The sequence below is a fragment of the Mus caroli genome, unplaced genomic scaffold (genome assembly GCF_978045245.1).
Source record: "Mus caroli unplaced genomic scaffold, Mus_caroli_1 scaffold_11, whole genome shotgun sequence".
Lineage (NCBI taxonomy): Eukaryota > Metazoa > Chordata > Mammalia > Rodentia > Muridae > Mus > Mus caroli.
The window spans coordinates 110,047,187-110,060,549 of NW_028227266.1; the positions used below are offsets into that span (position 1 = coordinate 110,047,187).

The 13,363-nt window shown below is 41.7% G+C and overlaps 1 protein-coding gene across 2 annotated transcripts in view; it reads left to right on the forward strand.

The window, feature by feature from the left end:
* Trank1 (tetratricopeptide repeat and ankyrin repeat containing 1) overlaps positions 1-13,363 on the forward strand; it is an 83,479-nt gene that overhangs the window by 54,833 nt on the left and 15,283 nt on the right. For both annotated transcript variants that reach the window (XM_029481802.2, XM_021172715.3), the window contains exons 12-15: positions 4,925-5,124; positions 5,387-5,524; positions 9,748-9,891; positions 10,777-10,933. In XM_029481802.2, coding sequence (XP_029337662.1) covers positions 4,925-5,124; positions 5,387-5,524; positions 9,748-9,891; positions 10,777-10,933 — 639 coding nt within the window. The remainder of the gene's footprint in view (positions 1-4,924; positions 5,125-5,386; positions 5,525-9,747; positions 9,892-10,776; positions 10,934-13,363) is intronic.

Consider the following 13,363-nt stretch of genomic DNA (forward strand, 5'->3'; position numbering starts at 1 on the left):
CTCTCCCTCTCCCTCTCCCTCTCCCTCTCCCTCTCCCTCTCCCTCTCCCTCTCCCTCTCCCTCTCCCTCTCCCTCTCCCTCTCCCTCTCTCTCTCTCTCTCTCTCTCTCTCTCTCTCTCTCTCTCTCTGTCTCTCTGTCTCTCTCTCATCTGTTTAGTGTTTGCCATGGGGTAGCCCCAGCAGTTGACAGGTTCCTGGTGAGGGAGGAGTCAGGCATGGTGGTCAGGAGAGTCTTGCAGCTCTGACTGACTAGTAATCAGGCTGCTTCTTTATTTATGGAGATTTTTACAGAACAAAGATAGACTCATGATTCTTCAAAAAGTACAGATTATATCACTTTGTCTCTGGACATGTGCTTGATTTTTTCATTACATATTTGGGTTTATAAACAAAGCAAACACATTTATTATATGACAGCCTGCTTTTAGGCTGACAGTATTTGCAGCTTGAAAGTATTCCAGACAAATAGAAAATATTTGGTCTTTTTATGGATAGCAAACACTGATACTTAATTCCTTTTTCTTTTTTTTTTTTTTTTTTTTTGGTTTTTCAAGACAGGGTTTCTCTGTATAGCCCTGGCTGTCCTGGAACTCACTTTGTAGACCAGGCTGGCCTCGAACTCAGAAATCCACCTGCCTCTGCCTCCCGAGTGCTGGGATTAAAGGCGTGCGCCACCATGCCCGGCTAATTCCTTTTTCTTATATCCTTTTATCATCCACTCTATTAAGTAGGAAAGTTATTTTAGTCAATCTGTCTTATTTACTGAGTTCTAGTCCTCCAGGGGCAAACTCTGTGTGAGTGCCTATCTATAAGCTACATTTTTAGAAAGCCCGAAGCATATTCTAAAAGGAGGCCGTTGATGTATTACCAATTCTCCTGACCAGTTGGAGTTTGTCAACTATTTCTAAGTTTACTCTGTTTCAATTATACTGTTTGAGCTTGGTCAGGGATGGATATCCCAAGAAGATTACTGATGTCGTGTCCTCATAAAGAGATTCCTAGCGTCTTTGCCAGATAAAGTTGTTTCCCTAAAGGGAGAAGGAATAGGAAGTGTAGGGCTTTCCTAAGTAGACTCAGATGTAATTTTCTTGGGAAAAGACATAAAATGAACCATAATGCAGAAAGTCCCCAAGAATGGAACACATAGAGACTAAAACCTAAAAGTGAGAGACAGAATGACAGAGATCACAGCATTTGGCTCAGCACTGCTGCAACTGTGTCAGACAGCTGTGCTGGCTTCATGATTTTTGCCATTTCCAGTTGAGATAGCTGTTCCAAATATTGTTTGTATGTGTATGTTTTCAGGGCCGATCAGTAGGTTTTAGATAACCAAGTAGTGGGTTTACCCTGAGAAAGTCTAACTCCCCTCTCTCTGCACTTCAGCAACAGTGTTGGGCTCCACTTCCCCCTTCCATAGTAGCATGCTTGCTGGTGTTAACACTGTTCAGGGAGCAAGGCTGAAAGTCAGGAATATTTTATCCTTGGCAGCATTTGGTGTTGCAGCTTTAGGTGGGTTTAGGTACCAAGACTCCTTAGCTCTTGACAGTGGCTAATGTTATAACTTCCAGGCCTGAGGTCTCGGAAGCCATTGGCCCTAAAAGCTTGACAGCTCTTTGGAATCCTAAGCCACCTGGGCCTGCAGTGTCTCTTTGGCTCTTTAATGGCCTTTTTCCTTCTGCAACCTCAGTTCTCTTCATCTATCTGATTACTCCATCCCACTTGCCCCTGTCTTGGCTGCTCTGCTGAACTCAGGGCCTCTTCTTTATTGGCCAGCTCCTTGTCATCTGCTCAATTGCCTCTACTGTTATAGCCTCTCTCCTGCTATTGCCCTCATGGCATAGGGCTGCCTCAACTGACTGACTCTTCTTTCTTCATTACCAGTCCAGTCTGATGCAAAGCAAAGGAGAAAAGGCCTTTTATTGTGCCGACACCATGGAAGGGAAGCTGCTTAGGAGGCTGTCTCTCAACTACTTGCACCAAACAGCCTGCTTATTGGCGAGAAAAGGGGTGCTTGTACCAATCACAGCACACTTTGAATGCCAGAATTATTCTTCCTCTGGAGTAGGTGGAAATGGTTGCAGGGACATCTAGAGGTTATTGAACCTTGTGGTAGCAAAGTCTCCTAGAAACTGTTTGAAAGAGTTCTGATTGACTGAAGCTATGTCTCCAGGAATTGGGGCAGTTGGCTGCCATCATTGTATAGCTCTTTCAAGGCATTCATGGAATTCAAAATGGCTGGTTCTGGTAATTCTGCTGGCTGTTTGACAGTCCTTTTAATTAAGATGGCCAGGGCAGCAAGAGAAAGACCAGCAGCTGCCAATTAGGGAATCAAACTGCCTGCCTCCCAACTTCTTTGCTTATTTAGAAGACATTAAAGAATTTATTAATGCTGACTGTGGTGGTACACATTTTTAATTCCAGCACTCTGTAGCCAGAGGCAAGCGGATCTCCTTGAGTTCAAGGCTAGCCTGATTAACATAAGTTACAGGTTAGCCAGAGCTACATAGTGAGATCCTGTCTCAACAAGAAAAACAAGCAAGGAAAGAAACAAACAAAAAACCTTACCATTAACTCTAATAATGACTAGAACAGCATTTTAATGATGCTTAACACTTGCCCAGTGCCATGAGGAAAAGATGAGTCCACTTTATCAGCTTAAAATAAGTAATGTTTGGTTAATAATTCATTAGTCCTTAAAATAGTTTTTTTTTTTCTCAAAGAAGCCAACTGGGAGATAATATACACTTAAACACTTTCTCTTTTACTTTTGCATTTTTCATGTGCTGTGTATGTGTGTAGGCATATCTACAAGTGTATTGGTACACATGTGTGGGTGTGTAGATAGGTATACATGCATGTGTGTGTAGAAGACCAAGGCTGAAGTTGGGAGTGAGTCTCCCTTGATCCTTCTCCAACTTAATCATTGAGGCAGCCATCCTTCATTGTTTTCTTCCTGTCACTTATCTTTCTGTTTCTATGGTGTTGTCTGTTACAGACATCTCTTGTGACTTGAAAGGTACAACAAGTACATATTTTACTTAATTTTGTATGATTTATTTAGCTTAATCTTTTCAAGATTTATCAAAGATATATCCAAATATAGTGTGTGTGTGTTTCCTTTTCATGGTTGGCCTGTCTTATTCCTTATGTATGGTAATATCAAAAATTACTTACCTAGTTTCCTGGAGAATATTTAAGTGAATTCCAGTTGTTCAGCACAGTACTTTTATGCCCTTTTTTGGGCTCCTCCATCAGTGTAAATTTTTGGCCATTGCTAGTTCTTAACTAACAGGGAACTACAGTGGCAACAGATTTTCTTAGTAACAGCAGTTGATAATTATGCTCATTATTACTATATATTTTACTATATATTGGAAATTTGTAAGAATTAAAAAATTAGGTAATAGATTTTATCTTCACTATTTGATAATAGTTGTGACAACACATGCAGGTTTTCAGTGCTCTGCCTTAATCTAACTGGTGTTAGGCAATGACAGATGGCTTCTAAGGGAACTAGAGAGACCCAAGAAGATAGGTATCCAGTCTACCTTGAGATGCCATCACTTAGAGGAGGTTAGTTATTTCTCAGGCGGTGGAATGCATTAGTAACATCTCCATGGTTTTGTCTGGCCCATTGGGTTCTGGTTGTATGGAATGATTGTTATGAGGGTGACTGTTGTATCGCAGACTTTAGTCAGGACTACTTTACAGCACTGATAAGAAATGAGACCTGACTGGGGAAAGAAAAAAAAACTTTTTGAAAAGTCTGTTCTCTAGCTTTGACAATTTCCCTTTGTACAGTCCTATTTCAGCTGTGTAAACCTGGGGGAAAAGGATGATAGAGACCTTGGTTGTCTCCAGTTAACAAGTCCTCATGCTCTTACCATGGAAATGTTGCTTCTAGTGCTGTGGGGACCAATGGGAGGAAACAGTGATTCTTGATTTCCTATCATATTCTTACCATATTTATATGGCCATTCTAGTACCTTTAGTTGTAGTGACATGTCTGCCTTGAGTTATTTAGCAGTGATCTTTCTGTTATCATCAGAAGTTGCAAGTGAGAGCCCATAAACCCTCTTGGTTCAGTAACACATTTCTGCCTTCATCTACTACACCCAGAGTGATAGTAAGTTATAACTCATTGTTAACTGAGTGGAAACTGGATATAAGCTTGAAACAAAGTGTACTGTCAAGGTAGCCGGTTAGCTCAGTTGGTAGAGCATGGGACTCTTAATCACAGAGTCCTGGAGTCATGTCCCATGTTGGGTGCCATCTGTTGCATGTAATTGTAATAAACCATGCTAGTTCTGGCTAGGCTCTGGGACTAGCAGCTGTCTGCCTGCTAGTTAATGCTTTTCCCACAATGTCAAGAGTGCCTTCCCAACTATGCTCTGAGAACAGCCACCAGTGACCATCCCAGTTTCACTCAGCTCCTATACTAGCTCTCCCAGTGTCTGCTTGCCACTTGCTCAGTGCCACAATGGCCACCTTACCCAGCTCTCTTTGGCCCACTGGAAGGAAAACCCTAGAGACTTTTATATTTTAAAACTGACCAGATAACTCAAAGGTTAGGTGAAGAATATCCTACCCCATCCTTCTTGGTAACTGCAGAGGCTACAAACTATTGGTGCCCCAAGAAACCTATAGCTTCCTCTCCACTCCACCGTCTGGTCCGGCTCCCAATCCTCTCTGTCCCCCTCTTCCTGTCCTGCCTGGAAATTCTTCCTTATCTTTCGCCTAGTGATTGGCTTTTGTCATCTTTATTTAGCCAATCAACAATTAGGGAAACTCTCCCTACACCAGTGGTGTATACTGGCTCCCCCACAAACAAACAAACAAACAAACAAACAAACAAACAAAACTAAATAATCAAAACCTCAGCCACGCTGTGCAGTATCTGACAGGTGCTTTCTGTTTCATCCAGGAATCCTCAATCTTGCATCTGGAGTAGTGGATTTACTTCAGTTCTATTTCCCAGAATCCTTTGATCGCCTTCCAAGAGATTCTGGACTTTTTGATGGTCCCAAGCCAACTCTCTTGGACTCTTGTAGTGTAAGTGACTTGGCAATTTTGCTGCGAGGGAACAAAAGAAAAACTCAGCCCATCGAATTTGGTGCCCACCAGGTGAGCTTCTGGGGATTGTGCATTCTGAAATAAGTCAATTTTAAGTCTCAATGATAAAGAAGAAGAAGGTGAGTTAATATGCTCTTAATACGAAATGAGTCTGTGCTTGAGAGAGGCCATTGACTATCTTCCCAGTCCTAGATGACCAAGTCAATCCTGGCCGGTTCTCCTTAGAGCCATTACTTGTTTTACAGGGAAACACAAAACTTCCCTTTATTTGTCTTTGTAGAATCTGATATTATTTGGGTTTGTTCTATTTTAGGTGATTCTTGTTGCCAATGAAAAGGCTAAGGAGAAAATCCCAGAGGAGCTGGGGTTAGCTCTTGTGCTAACTGTTTATGAGGCCAAAGGGCTGGAGTTTGATGATGTCCTTCTTTACAACTTCTTTACTGATTCTGAGGTACGTGCGTCACACTGACTTCTCCTCACACAGTGCAGGTCTGTGCCTGAGTGGGGCTTCTGCTCTGAGGTCAAGAGTTTGTTACAGGTGCCTGTGTCTGTTGTAGAGCATCTTGCCCTTAGGGTGAGGTTTAGAAGTCAATGGGGTGGGGGTTGAGAATAGCTCTGAGCTGCTACGGGTTACTTTTCCATGTACATGTCCCTGGCTCTCTTATATTCATGTTTTCTGAATGACCAGTACTCAAGGCCAGATTTTATTAGCTGCTGTTATCATTGGCTCCCAGGGGTGTCTAAGTTGGAACAAGTTCTAAGGAGAGCCATACATGAGGGCCAGGTTAGCAATGTCCACCCTATAAGGGCAGAATTGGGCAAAGTCAGGTGAAAGACAACTCCAGGAAGACAGTGAGGCTTGTTCCGGCCTGCTGGATCAGGTAATGTGGGTGACAAGAACAGTCACCCTGTCCCCAGCTCCCTTTGGCATGCTTCACTACCACAGCTTCACACATGTAGACCACAGTAGTCAGAGTCCCTGGACTTGTCCCCAGTGACTTCTGTGCCAGCCATTGCCTTAGTGTGGTTCCTGAGTCCTTGCCAATTTTTTTTTTTCTTCTTCTTTTTTAAATTTCTAAATTACTGTTGGGTGACCCACTAAATCAAGACCATTGTCCTGTGGCTTCTAGCTACTGTTTTCTTTTCACTAACATTGTCTTTGGTGGGGACTCAGGCTGACTGCTATGGGTCTTCTTTGTGCTACAGCTTGCTGTGTTTTGATCCCTGTTGCAGATTTTCTGTTACAAGCTTGGAGAGGCTGTTTTATACCTAAATTAGAGCACCTTTTAGCTTTGATATCTTAAAATTTACCACTGATATGACTCTTGAAATAGAATCCTTCCTTATGTTTTAAAATCATTCTTTGATGCCATATTTGACTTAATAATATTTATGTCTGGTACTGCAAAGATGGCCTTATCATTTATAAGGGAATTTTTGAATATAGTGACTCATCTCACCAATGTTCTGAGGCCCTAAGGAACCTTGTTATCTTTGTTCTGTAGATAAAGCCAGAGGTTACTGGGTTAAGTAAGTTGTCCATAGTTAAAATATTCATAGCAGAATCTGAAGAAATGCTTTGGGCACTAAGTATTTTTCCTTTGTCCTCCCTTCCCTCTCACCTGTGAATTGGCTTCCAGAACTTCCCACAATGAATAAATACATCATTGCCATTTCTTATGTACAGCCCCATCCTGGTAGGTTTGTTAATAAAAGCAGATGCATGCTCATTAACCCTGCTACCATTTTCATCTCTGAGGTCTAACTTTTTTTTCCTAATAACACATCCACTGGTCATGGTTGGACTGAGGCTCTCCTGAAAGAGAAAGGGGTAAGACTTTGTTGTTCCTGTCCTTTATTAAGTGCCATTTGTATGCACATGCCAGTGATAAAGTCAAAGGTCAAAGATTTAAGGATCTATGTGGGGGAGCTTTGCTTTTGAAAGAAAAATCAGTGACTCTTTCCACCTAACCCTGGGAATGGCACAGGCTCCTCCCTGTCCTCCCACTGATGACTCAGACTTTGTGAAATTCAGAAATACACAAAAGCAACAAACACCTAAACAGAATCTTTTGATAATATTTGCTTTATTTTGTATACATAAGGAGACCTCTAATAAATATTTTAATGGTGTTTACTGGTGTAATGCAATTGTGTGTTCCCTGGTGCAAAGTATGCCCCCAATTCATCCTTTACAATCTCCAGACCAGAAAAAACGCTACAAGAAAAGGAAAGGAAATGCATTAGGGGGGAAAAAGAGAGGGAAGGCAGATCAGACTTCCCCACCCTCTGTGGTCTGGAATTTAGAGTTTCTCTAGAGGTGGCTGGATGAAAGTTTCTGAACAGTGATCGATGTTTGCCATGAGGGATGGTGGAGGTTGTCTGTCTTTGTGCCTGTTACTGTCCCAGGCAGCACTGCCTTGGAACACCTGGCATTTGGGCTTGGGTGGACATTTGGACCTGGGTGTGCATGGGCATGGGTGGTCGCTGTTTGTGTTCTTCTCTCTAGATTTATTTTGCCTGTTGATTCACATAATTACCAGGTTGTCAGAGTTGGGAGGCCAACCAAGGAGTGGCCACATCAGCCCCTCATAGGATGTTTCTTCATCTTAGTGGAGATGGAGTAACTTTCTCAGATAACCCTAAACCATGCTTGGGAATTTAGAAGGGCAATTGCTCTTTACACCCTGTCCTGGGGGCATTCTTTCTTTCACACTCATATAGGAGAGGGATGGGGGTGGTGGTGTCAGGAACCTTGAAACCTACAGACTTTGTGGGAGACTTGCTGTGGATCCAAGCTTTTTACTTGGAAGAAGCAGCTCCTTTCATGGCCCCAAATGCTGCAGGTCTGTTATCCTTGCTCCAAACACACAACCTCTTCTTGTGTTCATTTTGAAATAATGATTAAAAAAATGTTTATTTCCTGGAAATAGGTAACCACAAACCCAATGAGCAGGTTTGCTTCTCTTCCAGCAGTTTTAAAATGCGTCTAGCTTCTTTGGCCCCTTTGTCAGCCTCCCCCTTTTTTGCCTCTTTGCCTGCCAAGAGAGAGTCCTCTTAAATGTCGCATTTTTACCTGCTTTCCTTGCTAAATAGCTTTACAAAGAGGATGTTATGAGTATGTCCTAAAGAATTTTTCTAAACCTTTCAACTATTCAAATGATTTCACCTATGTTGACATCTCTTTTTAGAGTATGACAATGAACCCCATAGTTGATTTTTTTTTAATCGTAACACAACCAGCCATGTTTAGTAGACAATGCTTTAGCCATTTCACTTCGCTTCATCACGTAGTTAGAATAATTTAAAGCAAACACCTCTCAGCTCTAGCCACTTCATGGTTTGAGCATCCTTGAGCACTACAAAGATGCCAAGTTACACCACTTTATAAAAAGGAAAGGTTGGAGAATGAAGTGGCTACAATGATACAGAAGATACAGTGATGTGTAAGATCCGAGACTCCTGGGAGTCACACTTTAAGTACCACATGTAACCTGGGCAGTTCAGCCGTGCTAGGGTCAGAAACCAACTCTGAGGCCTTCTGACCAACTCCAGCCCACTGGCTGTTTCCCATATCTTGGTATTAAGAATGGATTTTATATTTTTGAATGGTTAGAAAAAACTCAAAGAAGAATAATATTTCTTGGCACATGGAAGTTATATCAAACTCAGTTTACTCTGACTTTATTGGAATACAGCATGTCATTCATTCATCTGCTACCTGTGGTTGCTTTAGTACTATGGCAGATTGACCAGTGAGAGACATGTAACATGCATATCTGACCCTTTGCAGTGGCTCTCAACCTCCTTAATGCTGTGACCCTTTAATATAATTCTTCATGTTGTGGTGACCCCCCAGCCGTAAAACTGTTTTTATTGTTACTCCATAACTATATTTTTGCTACTGTTGTGAATCTTAATGTAAACATCCATGTCTTTTGATGGTTTTAGGTGCCCCCTACCAAAGGGGTTGTGGCTCACAGTTTGAGAGCCAGTGCTTAGAGGAACAGTTGCCATCCCTTAGTCATAAAACTACCTTATCTCTGGGGCTTTGGGTAAAGGAAGGAAGGAGTTAAAAGCAAGTATACCCTCAACATTGGTTATCTTCTTTTCTTTACCAACACATTTGAGTTGTTCTGGTTATACACTACTAAGAACATTGTTTTCAAGGTCAGATAGTAAATAGAAAATTTAGATATTAATATGTCTTGTCTACCTTATATCATGTTAGCATACAGTATCTGATTTTTCCACCCATTTTTAGTTGGCTAGTTTAGATAATTCTGCTGCCTGTGTCTTAAATGTTGTCCCTATGTGGCATTTCTTAACTACATTATGAAAAGGAATATGGTTCCCTCTGTCCATACTGTTTGTTGACATTCTTTGAATTACCCCACCCTGGGGCCCTTAGCATTTTTGCCCATATTGGGTACCTATATCTGGTTTCTAAACCTTCTGATCTAAGTGTTGGAGTATTTTCATGGTAGCTTCTTTGACCTGTACTGATGTAACCTTATCTCCTCCCACCTAATCTGAGGGCATGGGATGTCTCCCTCTATACAGTGTGTGGTGAAGGCTCCACACCTCTGGGTGGGGCTCAGTTCTCCAAGAAGCTTGGGAGGTCCTTCAAAAGCAAATTCTGTTGTTCTTCAACTTGTTTTTGTTGTTGTTCAGGCTTACAAGGAATGGAAGATCATTTCCTCATTCACACCGTCATCTGACTCCAGAGAGGAAAAGTGGCCATTGGTTGGCGTTCCCTTGGAGAGATCAAGTCCCTCTCAGGCGCGGTCCCTTATGGTGAACCCAGAGATGTACAAGGTGAATACGTGCATTTCTCCACACAGTGATTTAGTGTGGAAAGAGCAAATAAGGCTTGAAGGGAAGATGAGATGGAAGATGGAGTTTCCTTGCAGCTGGCTTCCTTCCATTACATCAGCAGTGCGAGTGGAGAAGGGAAGGTGGTGCTGGCTGCCTCCTCCCTTTCTGCAGAGCACTGGACCATGCAGGTGAAAGTGCCTTCAGTCATTTAGTTCCTTTGGCGATAAACATTATTTAGGAAATTTGATGAAATCACAGAATGTGTCTGAACTAGTTTAGTAGTAATGACAGTTGTTATACAAGGTATGAGTGTCTTAATTTTAAAGATCAAATGACAGCAATCGTGAGGTCCTGGTGTCCTCCAAGATTTACAGTAATTCTTTAAAACTTAATTTAATAAAAAGTGTTTCTTTTATGATTTATTCATGTGTGTGTGGGTTCCTGTGGAGGCTGGAGGAGGGTGCTGGGTCTGCTGGAGCTGCATTAGAGCCATCCAGGAGCCACCTGCTGGGGACTTACGTGACATCTTCTACAAGAGCAGCTAGAGCTCTTAACTGCAGAATCAAGGCTCCAGCCTCTAAAACTTAATTTCTTTTTGTGGGCCAGTGAGAAGGCTCAGTGGGCAAAATGCCAGGCAAACCTGGCTACCTGAGGTCAGTTCCTGGGGAATGCAAGGAGAAGGAGAGATCTTACTCAACAAAGTTGTCTTGTGACCTATACATATGTGCCAACACGTGTACATACAACACACATACAAATAATAAAGTAAGTTAAAAATTAGCTTAGTTTTTGTGTTTTTCCCAAACAAGAGTAAACCCCTTAAAGCATAGTCATCCTGTCAATTGGCACGAGGCTCATCATCTGTGTCCTCAACCTTCTTGTTAGCTCCTCAATGGAGAGCTGAAGCAGCTATACACTGCCATCACGCGGGCTCGGGTCAACCTTTGGATCTTTGACGAAAACCTAGAGAAACGAGCTCCTGCTTTCAAATATTTCATTAGGAGAGACTTTGTCCAAGTTGTAAAGACAGATGAAAATAAAGGTAAGATTCTTGCTGTCAGAGGAAAGGTGCGTCTCTCTACTGTTCTGATGGTCATGTAGAAAGGGCACAGTTTTTGATGTTTGCGTTTTATAGTACAGAAGAGTGAACCTGGGCCCTAAGCAAGTGCTCTACCACTGCTCTGTGCTTCCAGCCTGGGCTTTAGAGTTTCATTTTGTTTAATAGTATCCCTTCCATGACTTCCTCAGGCAAAAAAAAAAAACCCATTTTAACTTATTTATGTGAAAGCATCTAGGAAAGAGTGTTTGAGATGCATCTGGGGAAAGTCTGTTATTTGTCCTTTAAAAGTGAGTGTTTGGATAGGAGCTGCCTAGGCTACTGTAGTATAATACAAGTTGCTATAAGCTTTGGGGTAGCTGGATTTAGATTGCGTATCAAAATAGAGATCACATAGCTCTAGTTGTAATGACAAGAAAATGAAAGTGGTTTAAGTGTCCATCCAGTATGGGAAAGGCCAAAATACCATGTAATCATTAAAAAGACTAAGATAGATTTCTAATATAGAAGGGTCTAATTTTAAAGAACTTTATATTAATACAAATATAAAAACTATGTATGTCTGTCAGCATGTAGCATAATAGGACACTTGCATGTATGTTTGTATGTGTGTATGCATATGAAATCTGTTTGAGTACCTATAACTGTTAAACCAAACTCATTTCTCACACCAGTACATTAAGAATTATGTTTGTGAGTCTCTTAGTTACTGTTCTCTGAAGAGACACTATGACCAAGGGAGTTTCTCTAGGTTTATGTACATATAATGCACATACAAATAATAAGTTAAAAATTGGCTTGGTTTTTGTATTTTTCCCAAACCAGAGTAAACCCCTTAAAGCATATTTATACTGTCATTTGGGCACATCTGTGTCCTCAACCTTCTTGTTAGCTCCTCAGTGGGAACTGAAGCAACTATACACTGCCATCAGGCGGGCTTGCTTACAGTTTTAAAGGGCCAGTCAGTGATCATCATGGTGGGAAGCAGACAGGCATAGTGTAGTGTAGTAACTACCTGAGGTTTACATTCTGATCCACAAGGAGACAGCAACAGGCAGATGGGGACACTGGGCTTGGCATGGGCTTTGGAAAACCCCAAAGCTCATTCCCACACCTCTCCAATGAGGTCATACCTTTTCCAACAAGATCACAACTAAGCCCCTGCAGACACTCCACTAACTGGGGATCAAGCATTCAAGCTCATGAGCTGGTAGAGGACATTCTCATTCAAACCCCCACAGCGAGAGTTCAGACAATCCAGTGTCTGGTGTCTGACTCTCAGAGCACACAGGCCAAGAATTCAGAGGGCAAGGGAGTTATTTGTATCTATTCAACTCCTGGTTATGAGTAGTAGAGAGCCGCATGGAGAGAGGGTCTGGAGACAGAAAATGCAAAAAGACATGTTTGCATGGCTGCTACTCTGACACTGAGTTTACATTGCTTGCTTTTGTATAGATCTTGTGGCTGTGAATTGGTTGAGTACGTGTGGACATCATTTCCTTCTCTATTAGTATTAGAGGGGTTTACAAAATTATCATATAATTATTATTATCGTAATTTACAAAGACTAGCTAATAAAACAGTGAAGTTCTCTGAGTAAGATAACCTTGAAGGGAAAAAATCTTCCCTTTATGGAGAAGAAATCTGTCTTTCTTGAGAGCTAGTTAATGAGTTTGTTCTTCTAGACTATGGTTAATTTCTCTAAGGGTTGGGGAAGAAGCAGGGAGGCTTGCTTGTCTATTTCTGGTTATTGCTGATAGGTCAAATGGGGACTGAGATCCAACATTCTGTTCCTAGAACCCAACAATTGTTAAAAAAAAAAAAAGGTGAGAAAAGTTGAAGGTTTAAAATGTAAAAAAAACTCCATCTTCTCAAGGACCCTGCCATCTGAACTTGCCCTTGTTCAGGTCTGACTTTCTCTCTTTTTTTTTTTTTTTTTTGCATAACAATTTAATGTAAATGAACTTTATAAAATGCACATTAAGTTATTTCATTTAAGTTCATTTACTTAATGTAAAATATTTTTTTTGTTTTTTTTTATTAGGTAATTTCCTCAATTACATTGTCCCCAATACACTCCCCCCCCCCAAGTCTCCCACCCACCCACCCCCACCCCTTGGCCCTGGCATTCCCCTGTACTGGGGCATATAAAGTTGGCAAGTCCAATGGGCCTCTCTTTCCAGTGATGGCCTACTAGGCCATCTTTTGATACAAATGCAGCTAGAGACAAGAGCTCTGGGGTACTGGTTAGTTCATAATAATGATCCACCTATGGGGTTGCAGTTCCCTTTAGCTCCTTGGGTACTTTCTTTAGCTCCTCCATTGGGGGCCCTGTGATCCATCCAATAGCTGACTGTGAGCATCCACTTCTGTGTTTGCTAGGCCCCGGCATTGTCTCACAAGAGACAGCTATAT